The following is a 17,888-nucleotide window of genomic DNA, read 5'->3' as shown; positions in this document are numbered from 1 at the left end:
ATCCGCCTCCCATCCACCGATCCTCCGGCGTCACCCCAAGTGGGGCGGCAGATTCTTCAGCTCCCACCGGCCCCACGGACGGGCCGATGGTTCGTCCCACCTCCACTGATCTCATGGACTCGCTTCCCTCCGCATGGAACGGGAAGGGTCCCTGCATGGGTTGATGGGCGTCTATTAGCATATCCTCATCTGCCAGGACGTCCCAATCCACGCCGACAACTACCTCATTGGCGTCGTCGTCATCATCGTCACTGCCTGTCTCTTCTCCTCGATCATGCGCTTACCGCTTCCGTAACAGCTTCTTCTTCCTAAGCTCCCTTGATTTTTTGTCCCACTCGGCCGTGATATGGTTCGCTTTCACCAGGGCCCGATCCTTCTACAATGGAGCTAGGCTATCCTTGAAGAATAGTCCCCCCGGCTGGTCCCACCATCCCTAGGGTCAGCTTCAAGGGGTCGAAAATTCAAGTAAAAAGAGTATGGAGAAGGAAAACTTATGAAGTCAATAAACCCTGGTTTTGGCCACATTGGGGGATGCCCCGGCAGCGAGAACACAAAATCGAGGATGACACCAGCAGAGTCCTTCGAAGGCTCCATCGCCTCCTTGATATGCTGTGCCACCTAGGATGGAGACAGCACCTCATCGACAAGCACCGTTCCTTCGGACGGTGCTCCGGGCACCATCTGGTGTAGGGGAAGCACGCGCGCCATCAGCGGCGCCACCCTCCTCACATGGTAGGAGTCGATGATCCCTGAACCCTTTACACCCCTATCCTTCAAAGTTTGGAGGGCAGCAAGAAGGTTGTCGATGTTCTTCTTCTCCTTGGTCAAGACACCCCACCTCCACGACCCCAGGGCCTCTTTGATGACGCACCCAGAGAAGACTGGCAAAGGGGCGGTGGCATCATCCTTGACATAGAACCATTGCAAATGCCACTCCTTGTTGGAGGTGGACAGACGCATTAACAGGTACGCATCTGACCGGTTGTTGCGGAGGTGAATGCCGGCGCATCACACCGGCGTGGGCAGCTCCTGCTTCCTGACCCGCCTCTTCAAAAGGTTGACGACAAAGATATGTCGCCACAGGTCGAAGTGGGGATCGATCCCCAAGAACCCCTCACACAGGGTGACGAATGCCGCAATGTGTTGGATCCCATTAGGGGTAAGGTGCTGCAACTCCACCAGGTAGTAATTCAACAGCCCTCGAAGGAACGGGTGAGTAGGTATGGCGAATCCTCTCTCATGGAAGTGGGCGAAGGACAAGACATACCCTTCGGGCGGTGATGGCTCGTCCTCATCACCAGGCAGCCGCCACTCCTTGGCGGCTATCAACGGGCGAAGGAGGCCACGGCGAACGAGGCCCTCTAGGCATTGAGGGGTGATGCTAGATCTGCCCCACAGCTCCATTGAAACAATTGGGAGGAGGGTGGACGTGAGTTCAACGGCGGCTGCGATGCGGGTGCGAGCTTGGCGGTGGCCGCGATGCGAGTATGGGAGGCTCTGGCGATTGGCGGCGGAGGTTGATGATGCGAAGGCGAAAAGGCAAAGTACGGAACCCTAGGGGCGACGGATGCGAGAAGGGCAACCGCCCGTCTCGATCTCTGAGCCTGCCACAACATACCGCCGCGTCACGCCGCGGGATACGCACCAGCGATCGCTATCCCTTCCCACCAAAATCACACCAGACGGTTCGTCTTTCCGAGCGAATTGGACTCTTTTCCCACAGAGGGGACACGGGTCAGCAGATTTCCCCTCCGGCTTGTATAGGCCCAAAAAGCCTAAGGGTTGGCCCAACAGCCTCGATGGCCATCCCAACAAAGGATAGGACCGTGAGCGACTAAGACGCAGGTACGTGAACATCGGTAGGGCCTCCTTCCATGATCGAGCCCCAGCCAGGCAGACCCTGGATGAAATCCCCACGAATGGGATACCAGGGTTCCCTTAAATCTTTCCAGTTGACAAAAACCGAATCCCACAGCCTTACCCGCAAAGGATCCGAAACTATCCCCGGGTGGTTCAATCCGAATCACCCGGGGGCTTGGGGGGCTACACCCGATGGGTGCGCTCGCATGCACCCTCTGACTAATCGACATACCCTCCGGGTGATTCTATCCGAATCACCCGAGGGCTCGGGGGCTACTGTCGGGGACCTAATACCAGGGTACCCAATGAGGTAGGACTAATAACCATCGAACGTCGACGCTTCTAGTCAGACAGGTGCACTGCTACTCTTCTTGCCCAGGCGACGAAAGGTCGGTTCCGCCTCGCCCGATGGCTAAGGGCTGGCTCCGCCTCACCCGACGTACGAGGGAGGGCTCCGCCTCGCCTGACCCTCGAGGACGGGCTCTGCCTCGCCCGACCCCGAGGGCTGGCCTTCGCCTCGCCCGATGGCTAGGGGCTGGCTCCACCTCGCCGACGTCCGAGGGCGGGCTCCGCCGCGCCCGACCCTCGAGGGCTGGCTCCGCCTCGCCCGACGATCGCACCCTGCTCCTTCCTAATGATAAGCACAGGGTATGACAGGACATTCGAGTCAAACGTAGTACCAGGGACCATGCCCTGCACGCCTGTAGGAAGGTACCATCAGTTTACGATGGGATGGGCGCTTTAGGCCCTTTCCGACGTAACAGTGCCTGAATAGTGTTGTAGGCGTCGACTTTTGTCCCACAGTGTAGTAGGCGCCGCCTTCAGTCCTCGGGCGCGGATACTAACACAGGCATACGACAGCCACCACAGTCCAAGATAGGAATCACCTCATCTACGGTGATGGGCGTATTGTCACTTCCCCTGTTACTCCCCGAGGGTTCACAGCTCGGCTCTCTGGCACGCTGCACCGTCCGCCGGCGTGGGATGGGACGCACCCACTTGCTAAAAAAGGCCAGGGCATGGCCTACGAAGATCAGCGAACACGCCACCTCTGACACGGTCTGCCGTGGTAAGCAGGGTAGGCACAGGGAAAAAGGAAGACCCGGCTCCTCGAAGGACCTTCAATACCTTTGATATTTTCCTCTTTCTCCAATCTGTAACCCATGCTCCCCCCTTGGTCTATAAAACTGAGGGCAGGGCCCCCCACCAAAGGGACCGACGCTGGACGGAGAAGCTCAATACACACATGATCCTTCACACACGGCTGAGCAGCGACTAAGCTCTCGGCGACCTTTTCGATCATTCCATCAGAGACTTGGGACTCGTCCCTCTCTCGACCGTTTGTACCCCTACTACGAACCATTTTCGGTACTAATAACACGAGCAGCAGCAGCAGACTGGACGTAGGGACGTTCAGCCCGAACCAGTATAAACCTCGTGTCCTTTAGTGCACCATCCAGGCCTAACGCGCAACAATCATAAATTTACTAGCCGGTGTTTGTTCGAAACACCGACATCGAGGAATTCCATAAAGGTGACCTTCCACTTCAATGGTTAAATTTTGGGACAATAATCTTACTACCTAAAAGTAGTGATGCTAAATAAATCCAACAATACAGACCGATCTGTTTGGAAAAAAGTAGTTTCAAAATTTTCACCAAAGTGGCCACTAATATGATGGCTTTAGTAGCCCAAAAAGTTATTCGTCCTTCACAAACCGCTTTCCTCCCAGGGAGAAATAAAATGGAAGGGGTTGTAGTTCTATATGAAACTTTACACAAGTTACATGGGAAAAAGAGAGCGGGGTTATTTTTAGGATTGATTTCGAAAAGGCCTATGACAAGGTCAATTGGAAATTTCTAGGTCAGACCATTCAAATGAATGGTTTTTCCCAAAAATGGTGTAGTTGGATCCAATCTTTTGTACAAGGTGGTAATGTGGGAATTAAGGTTAATGGCCAAATGGGCCATTACTTCCAAACACGAAAAGACCTTCGGCAAGGTGATCCAATGTCCCCAATGCTATTTAATATGGTGGTAGACATGTTGCCTATTATTATTGCCAGAGCCAAAGAGGATGGACACAGGGGTGAAGCCAGCTCAAAACTAACCCTGGTGCACTCTCTATCAAATATCAAGGAATATACACAATTATAAAGGAAATACATAGAAAAATTGAGGTAGATATTAGTAATTTTTTGTTTTTACCGTGGTGCACGTGCACCAGGGAAAGACAACGTAGCTTCGCCCCTGGATGGACAAATAAAAGATTGGGGACAGTCTATTGCTTGAGGAGCATTACCGCCTAATAATATTTCAGAAAAGGAGATGCATATCGCCAAATGATCTTCATCCGCTAAGCTTTTCTCTCTCTGAGTCCATGCATGGTGAATGATGTGTATGCGATGGGACTTTGCCTCCTCCAGCATGTGCTAGGCTGCTAGCCTCCTGCACGTTGACGTTGGCGAAAGGAGAATATGATCAGTTTTCTCGCCGTGTTTGCGACCAACAACTTGGCTGGCAGCTTCAGAGAGATGCAGAGCTCCTTGAGGCCCCGTGATTGTTCATAGCATACTCCGTAGGTTCTATTTCTAACCAATGCTAAACCATCTTTAGCTAGCCAGTAGGCTGTACATATATAGGAGGCTGCAGGCAGTAGCCAATAGCTATCCACGTCAGTTACCATGCATTTGAACGTCGTCGCTAGAGCGTTGAGTCGTTGACGCATCACGCATATGGCAAATATCATGGCTTACGTGACTGTTAATTGTGGCACGGAGCTCTCGGGATCACGCAACAACAAACCATCTCTGTCCTGGCCGGTGGCTCCGTTTCCAGTTCCAGAGATGAATAAAAGGAATATGTTAATTTGGGCACCCAGCAGCCAGCACTCGAGAGAACAAGTATTATTTCAGGCCGGCCGAGCAACTGAGCAAGTAACATGGGCGACCTCTACCAAATGACTTGGTCCTCCACTGCTGCGGGTAACGCCGACCAGGACCTCGCTGGCGGGCTGTCCGTCCACACCGGACTCGGCCACCGGTGAAGGGGAACGGGCAACGGCGGCGGCAGGTCAGGTAGGGGGTGCATGGTTTGGGGCGGCATTCTGCGCCGGTGAAGTTGGGTCCGGAGGCTCCGAAAGTGCGGAAACCTCGGCGATCCGCACCGCGGCTACACGTTGCTGGCTTGAGAGCGGCCCACGCGCGGCCCATGAGCGTGAGGGACAGGAACGTGCGTACCAATTTCATCACGATGTAGTGAGCGACTCGATGAGTACGCTACTACGTGTGTTTCTTTTTTTCCTTTTCCTTTTTCTTTCCTTTCTTCTATTTTTTCTCTTTTCCTTTTATCATTTATTTTTGTTCTGTTCTATTATTCTTGTCATCTTTTATTATTTTTATTTTTCTTTCTTTTCATCTTTTATTCTTCTTTTTATTTTGCTTTTCTTTTCTTCTATTTCTTTTTTCCTTTCCTTTATTTTTTTCATTTTTCTTTTTTAGTGATCTTTTATTATTCTTTTTGTTTCCTTTTCTATTTTATTTTTTATTGTAAGTTTTTCTTTTCTTTTCTTTTTTTCTTTCCTTTCATTCATTTATTTTCCTTTTATTTTTTCTAGACTTTTTTCATTCTTTTCATTCCCTTTATACTTTTATTATTTTATTTTAATCTATGAATTTTTCTTTTTTCTTTTACTTTTATTTCCTTTTATTTGTCATTTCCTTTTTTTTCCTTTCCTTGCTTCTATTTAGATTTTAATTTTTCTTTCTTTTTGTTTTCTTATCTTTTTATTTTTTAACATTTAAACATTCTTAATTCCTTTTTTGATAGAATTAATAATTTTGTTTAATTCATTTTCTATTTTCATAATTTATTCTTTTTTATTTTCCTTTCTTTTCTTTTATTTATAATTTTATGTTTTGCTTTTTTATTTTATAGATACACGCGATGTTCATATAGTATACATGTAATATTCTATGATGTATTTTTTACGTTCGCGAGTAGAAATGTGATGTTCTACGATATATTTTGTGATTTTCAGTAATCATACATTGATATTCTAAGATATATTTTATGATGTTCGATAGTATTTTTTCTTTTTATTTGACTTAAATTAATTATTTCACTAATTTTATTATTTTATTTCGCATTTCATGATATTTTGTGATGTTCACGTAGTATACAGATGGTGTTCTATGCTATATTTTTGGATGTTCGTGCAGTGTTAATATGATGTTCTATGATATATTTGTGATATTCGGTAGTATGCATTAATGTTCTAGGATATATTTGTGTGATGTTCGGTAACTTTTTTCTTGTTTTATTTGACTCTAATTAATTACTTCACTAATTTTATTATTTTATTTTATCTTTTATGTTTTTCTGATGTTCACGTAGTATACATTTAATGTTCTATTATATACATTATGATGTTCTTGTAGTGTTAATGTGATGTTCTACGATGAATTTAGATGTTCGGTGGCATTTTCTTCTTCTTTTTATTTGATTATAATTAATTATTTCACTAATTTTATTTTTAATTTTTTATATTTTATGATATATGTGATGTTTACGTAATATACATATGATGTTCTATGCTATATTTTACAATATTCGTGTAGTGTTAATGTGATGTTCAACGATTATCTTTAAATACATGTTCATCACGAGATAAATATTTGTTAAATTTTTTATCGATGTGTATCCACGTGGGGTCTTGTTTTGAAGAATTTATTATAAGGAACACGATGGTGCAATCAGATTTTAATTAGGGTACTTAGTTTAGAATTTATGATTTTTTTACTTCAAAAAGCATAGGATATGTGCTGATGTCAGTAATTTTGGATCTTTTGCATGACTGTTGTCTGGTTGGGCTGGTTGGCTGCATGGGGCATGGGCCGAAACGACAAGCCTAGCCCAAATATAAGAGAAATAGCTCAAATTCAAAAGTAGTATTATTTGTAGGGGCATGAGGGCGGCGGGGGTCTCGATGTCAACCCCATCGGCATATAGACACTCCCCGAAAGTGGATCTTCGCCAAAGCTTCTCAGATTCCAGTATACTTGGTTAGCTGGGCCGGGCACGGTGGGCCGACACTAGCACGACCTTAATAAGCACGGCCCAGGCACGGCACGGCCCGGCTCCCATCGTGCTCGTGCCTGGCATGGCCCGGTGGTAGTGTCGTGCCTGGGCCGTAACTTCGACTCATAGTGTTGGCCCAGACACGGCATGATTATTGGGCTGGCACGATGTGGCCTGCTTATTTTTCATTGTTGGATGAGCACTGATGAACCACAACCGTTGGATACCACAGCCGTTGAATACCAGTATATAAGCATCTCTCCATCCTCAAACCCTAACTTCTCTCTCTCTCGCATTTCCTTAACTCGCACCTAGTCCCCAGGGCATCGTTCCCTATTTCCCCCACGGCATCTCCTCACGAGCTCGCACCTCCCGTCCCGAGCGGTGCTGCCCTCTCCGGCCTCACCTTCCTCTACCTCGGCCACTGCCACCCCACCACCGCCTGCCTTGCTCAGCGCACCCTCTCCCTCCCTCATGCCCCGGCCGATGACGGTGAAGAAGTGCGTGCCCGGCGGCCACGACGAAGCAGCGCGCACCCAGTGGCGGCGCATCTGAGCATGGCGCGTGGCCAGTGGCAGCGGAGCAGTGTGTGGCCGGCGACAGCGGTGGCAAAGCAGCGCGCGGGCGACGGCGATGGTGGCGCATCTTCTTCCCCAGCCACTCCACCTCCTGTAGGGACGACTTAGGCCGGCACGGCCCCGGTGGGCTATCGTGCCCATCGCACAACATGGCACGGTTAAGCCTCCGTAGTGCCGTGCCTGGGCCACAATTCTGGCACGGCGGCACTATCAGGCATGGGACGGCTAAGCTGCCGTGCCTCATAGTGCCGTGCCGTGCGGTCCGATTGGCCATGTATAGGTTCCAGATTCTAGGCACTATCAGACGAGCTAAGCTCATATGAAGAAGATGATATGGAGGATGACGGCGCGATCACCACTCGAGAAGGCATAAGGGTGGATTTTGTGTCAAAAGGTGGTTTGGGTTGGACAAAAATGCGGCCCATTTTAACTTCGCCACTGGACTCGGTAATTTTTTCTCGCATACAGGGAAACGGCGGAGTAGGGTTTTGAAGGACTGATGACGATCAGAGGGGGATGAATGAGAACCAATTCAAAATTTCTCTCGAAATGACTATTGTCCTAAGATCACCATCCAAAAGTACCAAACCCTGCAAATATGATGCTTTTGGAACACAACGGGACACTGGTGGTTGGATGTTCACTAAAAACACAACGGGACACCACAGCGATTGGAAAACTGACACGGCACTAAGAAAAACGGAACAGTGCTCCACATCTCTATAACCAAGAGACAAGAGCCCGACTCGAAACCCTCAAGCCAACAAGTGACTAGAGAGATGAGAAAAGTCCCTCGGAACAGCAGTAAGCCAACGGAAGAGACGGCACGCGAAACGGATCAAGAAACTCAAGAAACACAAAAAGAACCGCTGATGCACTGTTCAAAATCTGCTTGGTCTGAGAGCTTACTCGGCTTGGCCCAGCGGCTTAGCCGGCCCAGCTTTCGGCCTGGCCGCCTGCAGCTCTGGGCACAAGGCCCACTCGGTCTAGCCGCCCCCAAGGCTCGGCTTCCTGCTGCGCTGGGAAGCAGCCCACTATGCCGTAACTGTTTTATAATTGGAATGCAGTAACTGTTTTTTTTATTTAGTAGTACTTGATTTAATAATAATCAAAATAAAACCTTTTGAAGTTATCACTGTATAATTAATTTATCACTGTATAACAGTCTTGAAATGAAACTGTTTGAGAACATTGTATCTATAATCATATGTTGATGTGCTGAGTAAAACTTCTAATAGACCTGTCTAGAATAGATGGGTTATTCTTTGAAACCTTTTGAAGTTAATACTGAAATATATCAAATGCATTGCAATGCATATGAAAGGAAAAGCATGATTTTTTCCTCTCAAATGCGAGCTACATAACTATCAATTTAGATGCATGGTTGCGAATAATGGATAACAATTTGTATCTTTAGTTTCTTTTTAAAAACTGTATCTAAACTCCCGAATAAATTTGCCAATTGGTGAATTCTTTCGTTAAAATTTCTATATTTTTAATATTGTCTCACTTTTCTTGAAGGTACGTAACTTTGGCCTCGTTTGCTTGAACTTATCAGTCTGACTTATCAGTCATGGTACAGTATTTTTCTCTCACAACAAATCAGCAAACAATACTTTTCAGCCTGGCTTTTCAGTCAAACGAACAGGGCCTTTGTTTCTCATATGTTTTGCATGTATTAGTGTGTTACTTATTTACACATCTTATTTGGTATGTCTCCTTTTGAACGTGTCTTCTTTTTCTGCTATACACATGCAAATTGATAAGATCCTCTATAAAAATCTTAATCTCTGATGCGTATATTTTAGGTGCCAAATCAATATATCCTAAATCTGAAGTGTGCTCTCAGGAAAAGGAAAAAAAGGTATTGATGCATTTGAATATTGCCATCGATTTTTGAGCTTCTGCTCTATTTAGACAATCTCATATTTTTGAGCGTGTTGATGCTCTTTGCAAATTGCGCGTATACATAAGTTCCCCTCTGATTCAATAGACCAGAATCTTGGAGACCAACTAAGGGTGCGTTTGGCACCTAGAACCGTTTCCGATTCTGAGGAGAATCGCTGAAATCGGAGCCAAACAACACTCGAGCGAATCGTTTCTGCTCAGAACGGTTCGAAATGTTTCGCGGTGTTTCCCATTCAAATGTGAAACAGTGAGAAGGTGGTTTCATAGTGATTCTCATTCTTCCTTCTCATGTTATTTTTTCAGTTAATTCTTTTTAAGTACAACAAATTAAAATAGGTTGTATTTAAGTTGTTCTTCGCCCACAAAAAGTTTGAAACTTTTTTAAAGTATATTTTCATTTATATGTTTTTTATATTAAAAATATTTTTTGAATCAGAATCCAGCCTACAACCAAATAGTCTAGTAATTCTGATTCATTATCCAAAACGTTTTATGAGAGAATCTGGATCCGAAACGTTTTTTCGAGAATCTGGATCCCTATCAAACGCACCCTAAGTCTTAAATAAATTATGTTAGATCATATAAGAAATGATGAAGTATTTTTTTCCGCTTGGAACAATGATTTTGTATTCCATGATGGAAAACATTGTCTCATACAAGACACTCCGGTGTTTAGGAACTCTAATATACTCAATATTTTTTTTCAACACGAGGCAACCCCATTTCCATTAAGCTTGTAACGGAAATACAAAGAGTATGTTAGCCCATGCACAACATTGTCATCTTTCAAATTGATGACTTTGTATCTGTATGTTATATATGCTGCTTTGTCACGTTCATGGTGCAAGCTCTGCACAGTGCCCCCTGTAGTAAGTAGTAACGTGCAAGCTCTGCACAGTGCAGGGGCCACAAGACGAGACCATCCCCGCCGGCCGGCCCGATCGATCTCGCCCGCCACCGCCATGTGACCGATCTGCCGCTCGCGTTTCACCTTTCGTCCACCGACTCCCACATGATTGTGTCCAAGTGAGCCATTACCGGCATGGCTAAAGCGACGTCGCGGCGCGAGGACAGGTTCCCCAAGCCGTGGCCCGTGGCCCTGGAGACGCATTTGCCAAGACATGTGAGGTGAGGGCAAAAGGCAGCGGTAGAAACGCCGCTTTAGCTGTGCGCCTGTACACGAACAAGGAACACCTTCAGTGCTCGCCTATTCAGAGCGGTCTAGCACAATTCTGGAACAAAGTTATGGAGCCTCCTGCGGTCCTGCCCTCCTCTTTGGGTTCATTGATCTCATCTCAAGCGCGCCGGCGGGCATGATTTTTTTTTTTTTTTTGGAAACGAACGTGGGCAACGCATGAATTTTAACCAAGAGCCGTTCACTCAATCATCCTTGAGGGACACTGGGACATTGAACGATTTTATCACTTTTCGTTAGGTGAACCTCGCGAGTTTATACGGGGATGAACAGCAGCAAGTGACAAGATCCAGAAATGGGCCGAGCTAAATGAGGATTTGAACGGGCCGAATCATTTCATTGTTTCAGAGGGAAAGAACCTGCTTTTCTGCAACACCACTCTACCACTGCGGCAGAGTGTTCAGTCATTCAGACGAGTCGTCGTCACCTAATAAGACTCTGCTCTTGACAGCAATTGAATATCTGAAATTCCAAGCAGTTGCTGAGCAACGGTTCTAAGGCTATATATGATGTCCATATACAAAGAAAGGGTTATATAAGATATCACTTATGATGATACGAATTCTGAGCAAATATTAGGTGACTAAATACAGCACTGAACAATACGGGGGCACCCGGTATAAGACAACACACTAGGATGAACATCTTAGCGACGTTTCCTTCTGCACCACCACTCTTTAGTCTTTACTGATCAAGCCAAGCCGGCATAACCTGAAACTCTGCACTTCAGCTCGATTGACCATACGAAATGGCGAAACATGTCCCATGCTACAACAACACAACTCTAATACTCTATATATGATTCCATTTGGAAGGTATAAATTACTAGATCTCTGAACATTTTGAATGTGCATACATATTGCACCAATGTAATGCTGAACAAAGCCAAATTATTAGCTGCATGGAACTATAACGCCGGGTACAGGACAGCGCGGCGTGCCAGCGCGCTCATTTTGCAGCCACTTGGCTCCCATAAAACCACAGGCATCCCAAGCTCCGTGAAACGCTCCATGCCTAGTGTCCATCAGCACCTCCTGCACTGCTGAGAAACTGAAACCCCACACAATCTAGTGCCCGGAGGCGTTCGTACCAGCGCAGCAATGCCGGTCACCGCCGGCGGCCGGTCCACCCTCGTCCTCTTCGTCACCGCAGTGGTGCTGGCGACCACTTCGGCGCCGGCATGCCATGCCGCGCACAACATCACCGCCATCCTCTCTGGGCGCCGGGACCTCGCGGAGTTCAGCCGCGAGCTCGCGGCCACGGGGCTCGCGGACGACATCAACGGGCGGAACACGATCACGGTCCTCGCCGTGGACGACGCCCACATGGCGCCGCTGAAGGCGCGTGGCCTCCCGCGGGAGACGCTGCGGCACGTGCTCTCCCTCCACGTCCTCGTCGACTACTACGACGACGCGAAGCTGCACCGCCTCCCCGGCGGCTCCGCGGACGTGTCCACCCTGTTCCAGGCCTCGGGCGACGCCCCCGGGAGCGCCGGCATGGTGAAGATCGCGGAGCGCCGGGGCGGGCGCGTGGCCTTCGTGCCCCAGGACGACGCCGGCGACGACGCGGGGAGCACCACCGTCTTCTACGTCAGGTCCGTCCACGAGACGCCCTACAACATTTCGGTTCTTCAGGTGAGCGGCGTGATATCGTCCCCTGAGGCCGAGGCGCCCGCGGCGGCGGCCGACGCAAGCAGGCGCAACGTCTCGGACGTCATGTCCAAGAACGGGTGCGGGCGCTTCGCGGGCCTCGTCACGGCCACGGGCGACGCCGCCGTGACGTTCGAGAAGAAGGCCAACGATGGCGGCGGCGGCTTCACGTTCTTCTGCCCGGCGGACAAGGCGGTGGAGGCGTTCCAGCCAACGTTCAACAGGCTCTCCGCCGACGCCAGGCTCGCGGTGGTGCTGTACCACGGCGCGCCGGGGCACTACTCCATGCAGGCGCTCAAGGCGGGCGACCAAGACCTGCGCACGATGACCTCGCTCGACGGGGGCAAGTCCGACTTCGACTTGGCGGTGCGCAACGTCCGCGACAAGGTGACGCTGGTGTCCGCGACGCACAACGTGGCCAGGGTCACCCGCACGCTCGCGGACGAGGAAGCCGTCGCCGTGTACATGATCGACGCGGTGCTGGTGCCGTGTAACCTCACGGCGCAAGGAGCAGGGGGAACGGAGCACGGCGAGCTCTCGTCCGGTCCCGATGGGCGTTCGGGCGGGAAAGACGGCGGAGGTGGTCACGTGACGAGTGGCTCGAGGGCTTCGGCTCCGACTCCGTGCTGGCTACCGCGTGAATGGCTCGCCACCTCGGCGCTTCTGTTCACTCTTCTGGCGGCGTTTGCGTCTGGTTGAGTGATCGATCGGTCGGTTCACCGTCGATTGCTACTGCTAGGTTGTGATTGTGTGCGTGTGCGTGCGTGTGGATCATGTCTCTGCTTAGATTTTCGTCGACTCTGTGTCAGTCTCATTGAAACCTGTCGGTATGCTTTTCAGTTAAGTGACCAATGATCATCAGAGGTTATCTCCTTGCAGTTGCAGATGTCTGGTTTGGAATTTGCTAGAGCCTTGCTATGCATATGCACGGAAATGGTTTCAAAGGTTCAACATGAATGAAAAATGAAAGATGGGAAATCATGCTGAACCTACGACGATCTTTTTCTAAGTATTTTTGCCTGCCTTTTCTTGCGCCGTTGGTCCAAAGTAGTCAGCCCCGAACTAAGCTGACCGGGACCAAAGCTCTCAACCTCTGAGGTGGATGGAGTCTGTTCAAACTAACTAAGGGCTTCGTTGGTTCGTTTCCACAGATCACAACTAGGCATGTCGCATGTTGGTAGCATATCCAAGTTCAAACATAGGAGCTGTTTGGCTGATGGTTTCAGCGACTGACAAGCCGGCTGAAGCTGATTTGTTGTGAGAGAAAAACAATGTAACATGTCTGATAAACCAGACGATTCTTGTTGTCGAAATCCAACACACAATCAACACTAAATTTGCCATGGCTTAACTCAGGAGTCAGGAGTGGCAGGCTGGCAGGTGACAGCTAACCAAACACCTTCTTCATGTACAGGTTAGACGTGCCAAAACCTGTGCCCGTTAATCAAACAGACCCCCAAAAGACGAAGAGCTCCAAGCATCTCCTTTCAATTTGTAGGCCTGCAGTTGCATTTTGCTTACCTAGTACGTTTAGGATCTTGTGAAACTTTCCGAAAGAGTGCAGAGTACATGGTAGACAGAACACGTACTCTTTTGCCGTTCAAAGAAGTTGCGCGGCTCTGTTGAAGTGTTAGCGGTAAAGACTAAAGAGAGCCGAAGAGCAGCTAGCAAAGCGGTTCCTGCAAACTGAGCTGGCCTGTGCAATGGCCAATTGGCCATGTTACCGGGTTGGGGTTTTTTCGGAAGGTCTGGTACGTTATCCTCTGATGCAGCGGCTTTAGCTTTGCTTGCTACAACAGCTTTCAATCTGGTCCATGGTTAATGATTAAGTTGGCACTAATTGACTGGGCATCTGCGCCACCAATGGGTGTAGTTTGATGTGAACAGCGCATTAGAGATGGTGATTTCAGTCACCAGAGCGGAGACTCAGGAGCATGCCACGGCTTGGATGACGAACCCGAGGGCCATGTACCTTGGCCCATACGGTTGGCCCAAGTTATTGCCTTCTTTTAGCCTAGCGGCCCAGATATAATCTTTCGAAGTGTATGTGTCAATTCGGTCTTTCAGAAGGGTTGTTACAAAGCCCAGAAGGAAACAACAATGTAAGTCGGGGGGTGAGGTGTGTGTGGGTGGGTGGGGGGGACAAGAACAACATATGTTGGAGGGGTGAATTTCAGGTGGGAGCAAGAGTTGGTGGTCATAGGTGGGAGTGGGATGGAGCGGGGGTTAGCATTGGTGCCGATGATGTGGGTGAGGTTATGTTGGGACAGGTGGTGTAGGGAACATGGCGTAACAACATGTGGGTGGAGGCGATTGGGGCAGTGGGAGCAACCCTTAGGTAGGGCATCTATCTACGGGGCGGCATTGACACACTCGGGTTGGCAATGAACGTGGCACCCACAACGGCAGCAGTCCATAGGGTCGTGATAGTCCCGCACAAAGTGAGTTGCGGAGAGGCAGCAAAAGCACCTGACTGAGGAGGGGGCATTTGGAAAAGCTTCGACGTTGAGCTTGGGAAGTGGGGTGGAGGAAGGAGGGCTTTCAAGTATGACGTTGCGGTTAGTTGGGGGTGGAGTAAAGGATGAGTCAACTCCCTACAATGTCCCATTTGGTGTGGCAGAGGCATGTCTTGTCCTTGAGCGATGGGCTTCCTTGAGGGAGACAAGACATGAGGAGGGGGTTCAATCAAGGGTAGGAGATCTTTGAGCTGGCAAGATTGGTTGGGAATATCACCGAGCCACACTCCAAGCGTTGGTTCCTAAGGCTATGAGTAGCGGTGGATGTTGGGGCTATTAAAAGCTCTTCTTCGTCCTCTAGAGTCTCAGCCGTTGCTAGGGCACCGTTGAGGTCACAATGCAACCAGAAGCGGTTTGCACCCAAGATGAGCACATCATGCATGAGGATAAGATTGGCAACATTAGGGCTAAAGATAAATAGTTCAGAAATGATAAGATAGGCGAAAGTGGCGTGAAGCAGCATATGTGGCATGCAGAGGTGGAAAGAGAGCATGCTAGAAACATAAAAGCAACTAGAAAGTAAGGTGATCGATCTAGGCAGGGAAGTAACCCAATGAACGTCCGGAGGTGAGTGAAGGATGGAGGGTAATGGGTAATACATCAGAGTGAAGGTCATAAAAAACAGGGTTGTAGAAGGTGATCCCTGTCTTGGGCATGTTGATGACAATATGTAGCTGGCGCCCTTTCTTTCCCCTAGTATGGGCTTCCACGTTGTCATCGCGGCCGGCAGTGGAGCTTGGCAAGCCATGCTGGCGGACAACCAATAATAGCACGTAGCAGGTTGGTGGCCACTGCCACTGTTGCCGTCTTGAGGTGGGAATTCACTAGCGCGAGCTTTCTAGGACTCAGAGGTGGCAGTCGTGCTGGTTTGGTCGCAAGCGTCTTGTAGCTAGGGACGTGAGGGTTGACTCTCACACCTCTAGTGTTTCTTTTTTAAAATAGTAAGTAGCTGAATATCCCATCCATTTTTTCCTAAAATGCCTTATCATTTAATAATACTTCAAACAATACTTTTTGTTGTTGTGATGATGTTTCAAATAATATAGTAATTGCTTGACAGAATTTATTGCTTGCAAGATATGATATCTTTGGGCAGGATTCAACACTTAGCTTCAGGTAAGATTTTCTTCGAATGTACTTCTTCTGTTCAAATTTATAGGTTGTTTTAGCTTTTTTTTTCAAATACATAACTTTCATTATATATATAGACATATCGTATGTCTAGGTGCACATCAAAAGATATGTATCTAGAAAAATCAAAGTGATCTATAATTTAGGATAGAAGGTGGTACAATATATTCAATATTTGAAATATAGAGTATCCTGCTCCAGAGGATTTCAATGCTTGGCTGCGCTACACAATAGCACTTACAATTAATACTTGGGGGGGGGGGCGGCACCGAACTGATTTTCTGTAAAAAAAAAAAAAAAAAAAAAAAAAAAAAAAAAAAAAGAAGAGGGCAGGGCTTGTTGAGATCTGAAAGCGTAGCACGGTTGCACAGGGGTCAACTCCGTGGGCTGCGCCAAACGGACGCACGCAACGCAACTACGCAAGCCAAAAGCCAAGCGCTCCCGACGTCGTCAGTCGTCACCCACGCCCGCGGCTCGCCTCCTTTTGGAGTTACCCTTCCTTCCAGGGCTACATCGGCAGGCGATCGAGATGCATGGGTATTAATTCATGAGCGGTGCTCTCCGCTCGGCGACCTGCCCTGCGTTGCGTCTGCCGGTAGTTGGGAGGCGAGCAGCAGCGACGCGGGCCGTGCAGCCAGGGCAAGAGCCGGGCAGGGCAGGGTTACGCGTCCGTGCGTGGATCCAGGTGCCGGGGGGCCTCGCGACCGTGACGCCGCGGCACCCCACCGTCCCATGTGTTGCTTCCTGCGTCCGGGCCTGCATGTACCCAATCAGTAGCAGCCCCTGTAGCAGACACTCAACCCGGCACGGCTGCTATAAATAGGGAGGATCCCATGGCAAGAGACTCATCACCACAAGTTTACAGCACACACGGGAGTGTGCGAGAGAGAGGGAGAGGATGGGCCTTAAGGCGAAGCAATGTATGCAAGTGATAGTATCTCTACTTAACGTGATGGCTGCAAATTAGAAGCACACTGTGATCCAGCTAACAATTTCTTGGTTGGGTTTGGGTGCGTGCAGGTCCTGCGAAGAAGGGCGGCCGTGACGAGAAGGTCGCCGCGTCGTCGTCGGACGGGGAGGGAGTCACGGGCACCCGCGGGCTGCCGATGGCTAACCTCGTGCGCCTCATGCGACAGGTGATCCCCAAGCGCGTCAAGATCTCCTCGCGCGCCAAGGATCTCACGCACGACTGCGCCCTCGAGTTCGTCGGCTTCCTCACCGGCGAGGCGGCCGAGCGGGCCACGGCGCAGCACCGCCGCACCATCGCGCCCGAGGACTTCACGTGCTCGCTCCAGGCGCTCGGCTTCGACGACTACGTCAAGCCCATGAGCACGTACATCAGCCGCTACCGCGAGCAGGTCAACCCCGCCGGCTACCGCGGGTTCGCGCGGCGCCCTCCTCCCCCTGCGACGGTGGTGGCGGCCGCCACGGCGGCGCCATGCGTTTCCGATGAGGAGACGCATGGTCGTGTTGCCCGACATGGAGAGTGTGATGATGGCGGGAGCACGTCGGTGCACGCGCCCACGCCGAGTGCGCACACTTCACCTGATAACATGTGACCGCTTCACAGTTTGATCCGTTGCATCATGCATGGTTGCACGGTCGGCTTGCGAGCATAGCGAACGACCAGAGCCGTTCATGCACTACGAATACGTAGTAGTACCAATCGGATTATTGAAGAAGAAGCAGGCTGCCTCCGTGTGTATCGCGATGTTCGTTGTCTTGTACTCCTATGCTGACTCTTTTATTATAATAACAAAAAATATATAGAGTTATCTGAGTCTTACAAAAGGCTAAATAGTACTCCATCTATGGCTCTCTCCCAAATTATAATTCATTTTAACTTTCTTGGGGAGTCATCTCAAATTTGAACAAAATTTTATATAATAAAATAATAACATTTATGATACCAAATAAGTATCATTAGATTTTTTATAAACTATATTTTTATAGTATACCCATTTGATGTCATA

The 17,888-nt window shown here is 49.0% G+C and overlaps 2 protein-coding genes across 2 annotated transcripts; both read left to right on the top strand.

The window, feature by feature from the left end:
- The first annotated feature begins 11,601 nt into the window (after positions 1-11,601).
- Positions 11,602-13,146, top strand: LOC136464290 (fasciclin-like arabinogalactan protein 2). Its single transcript, XM_066463256.1, has one exon. The coding sequence runs from the start codon at positions 11,720-11,722 to the stop codon at positions 12,965-12,967; it is 1,248 nt and encodes a 415-aa protein (XP_066319353.1). The 5' UTR covers positions 11,602-11,719; the 3' UTR covers positions 12,968-13,146.
- Positions 13,147-16,813: 3,667 nt separating this feature from the next.
- Positions 16,814-17,474, top strand: LOC136466073 (transcriptional activator hap3-like). The gene is made up of 2 exons (XM_066464562.1): positions 16,814-16,835; positions 16,936-17,474. Exons 1-2 carry the CDS (start codon positions 16,814-16,816, stop codon positions 17,472-17,474), a joined length of 561 nt encoding a protein of 186 aa, XP_066320659.1.
- The last annotated feature ends 414 nt before the right edge of the window (positions 17,475-17,888 follow it).

This window comes from Miscanthus floridulus, chromosome 7 (assembly GCF_019320115.1).
Source record: "Miscanthus floridulus cultivar M001 chromosome 7, ASM1932011v1, whole genome shotgun sequence".
Taxonomy (NCBI): domain Eukaryota; kingdom Viridiplantae; phylum Streptophyta; class Magnoliopsida; order Poales; family Poaceae; genus Miscanthus; species Miscanthus floridulus.
Note: the sequence above shows the minus strand (reverse complement) of the source record. Positions and strands in the feature narration are given on the sequence as shown.

Excerpts from the sequence above, each read along its gene's own strand:
- LOC136464290 (XM_066463256.1), top strand. The coding sequence starts at position 11,720 with ATGCCGGTCACCGCCGGCGGCCGGTCCACCCTCGTCCTCTTCGTCACC.
- LOC136466073 (XM_066464562.1), top strand. The coding sequence starts at position 16,814 with ATGGGCCTTAAGGCGAAGCAAT. Across the intron at positions 16,836-16,935 it reads GGGCCTTAAGGCGAAGCAAT|GTCCTGCGAAGAAGGGCGGC; the intron begins GTATGCAAGTGA and ends GGGTGCGTGCAG.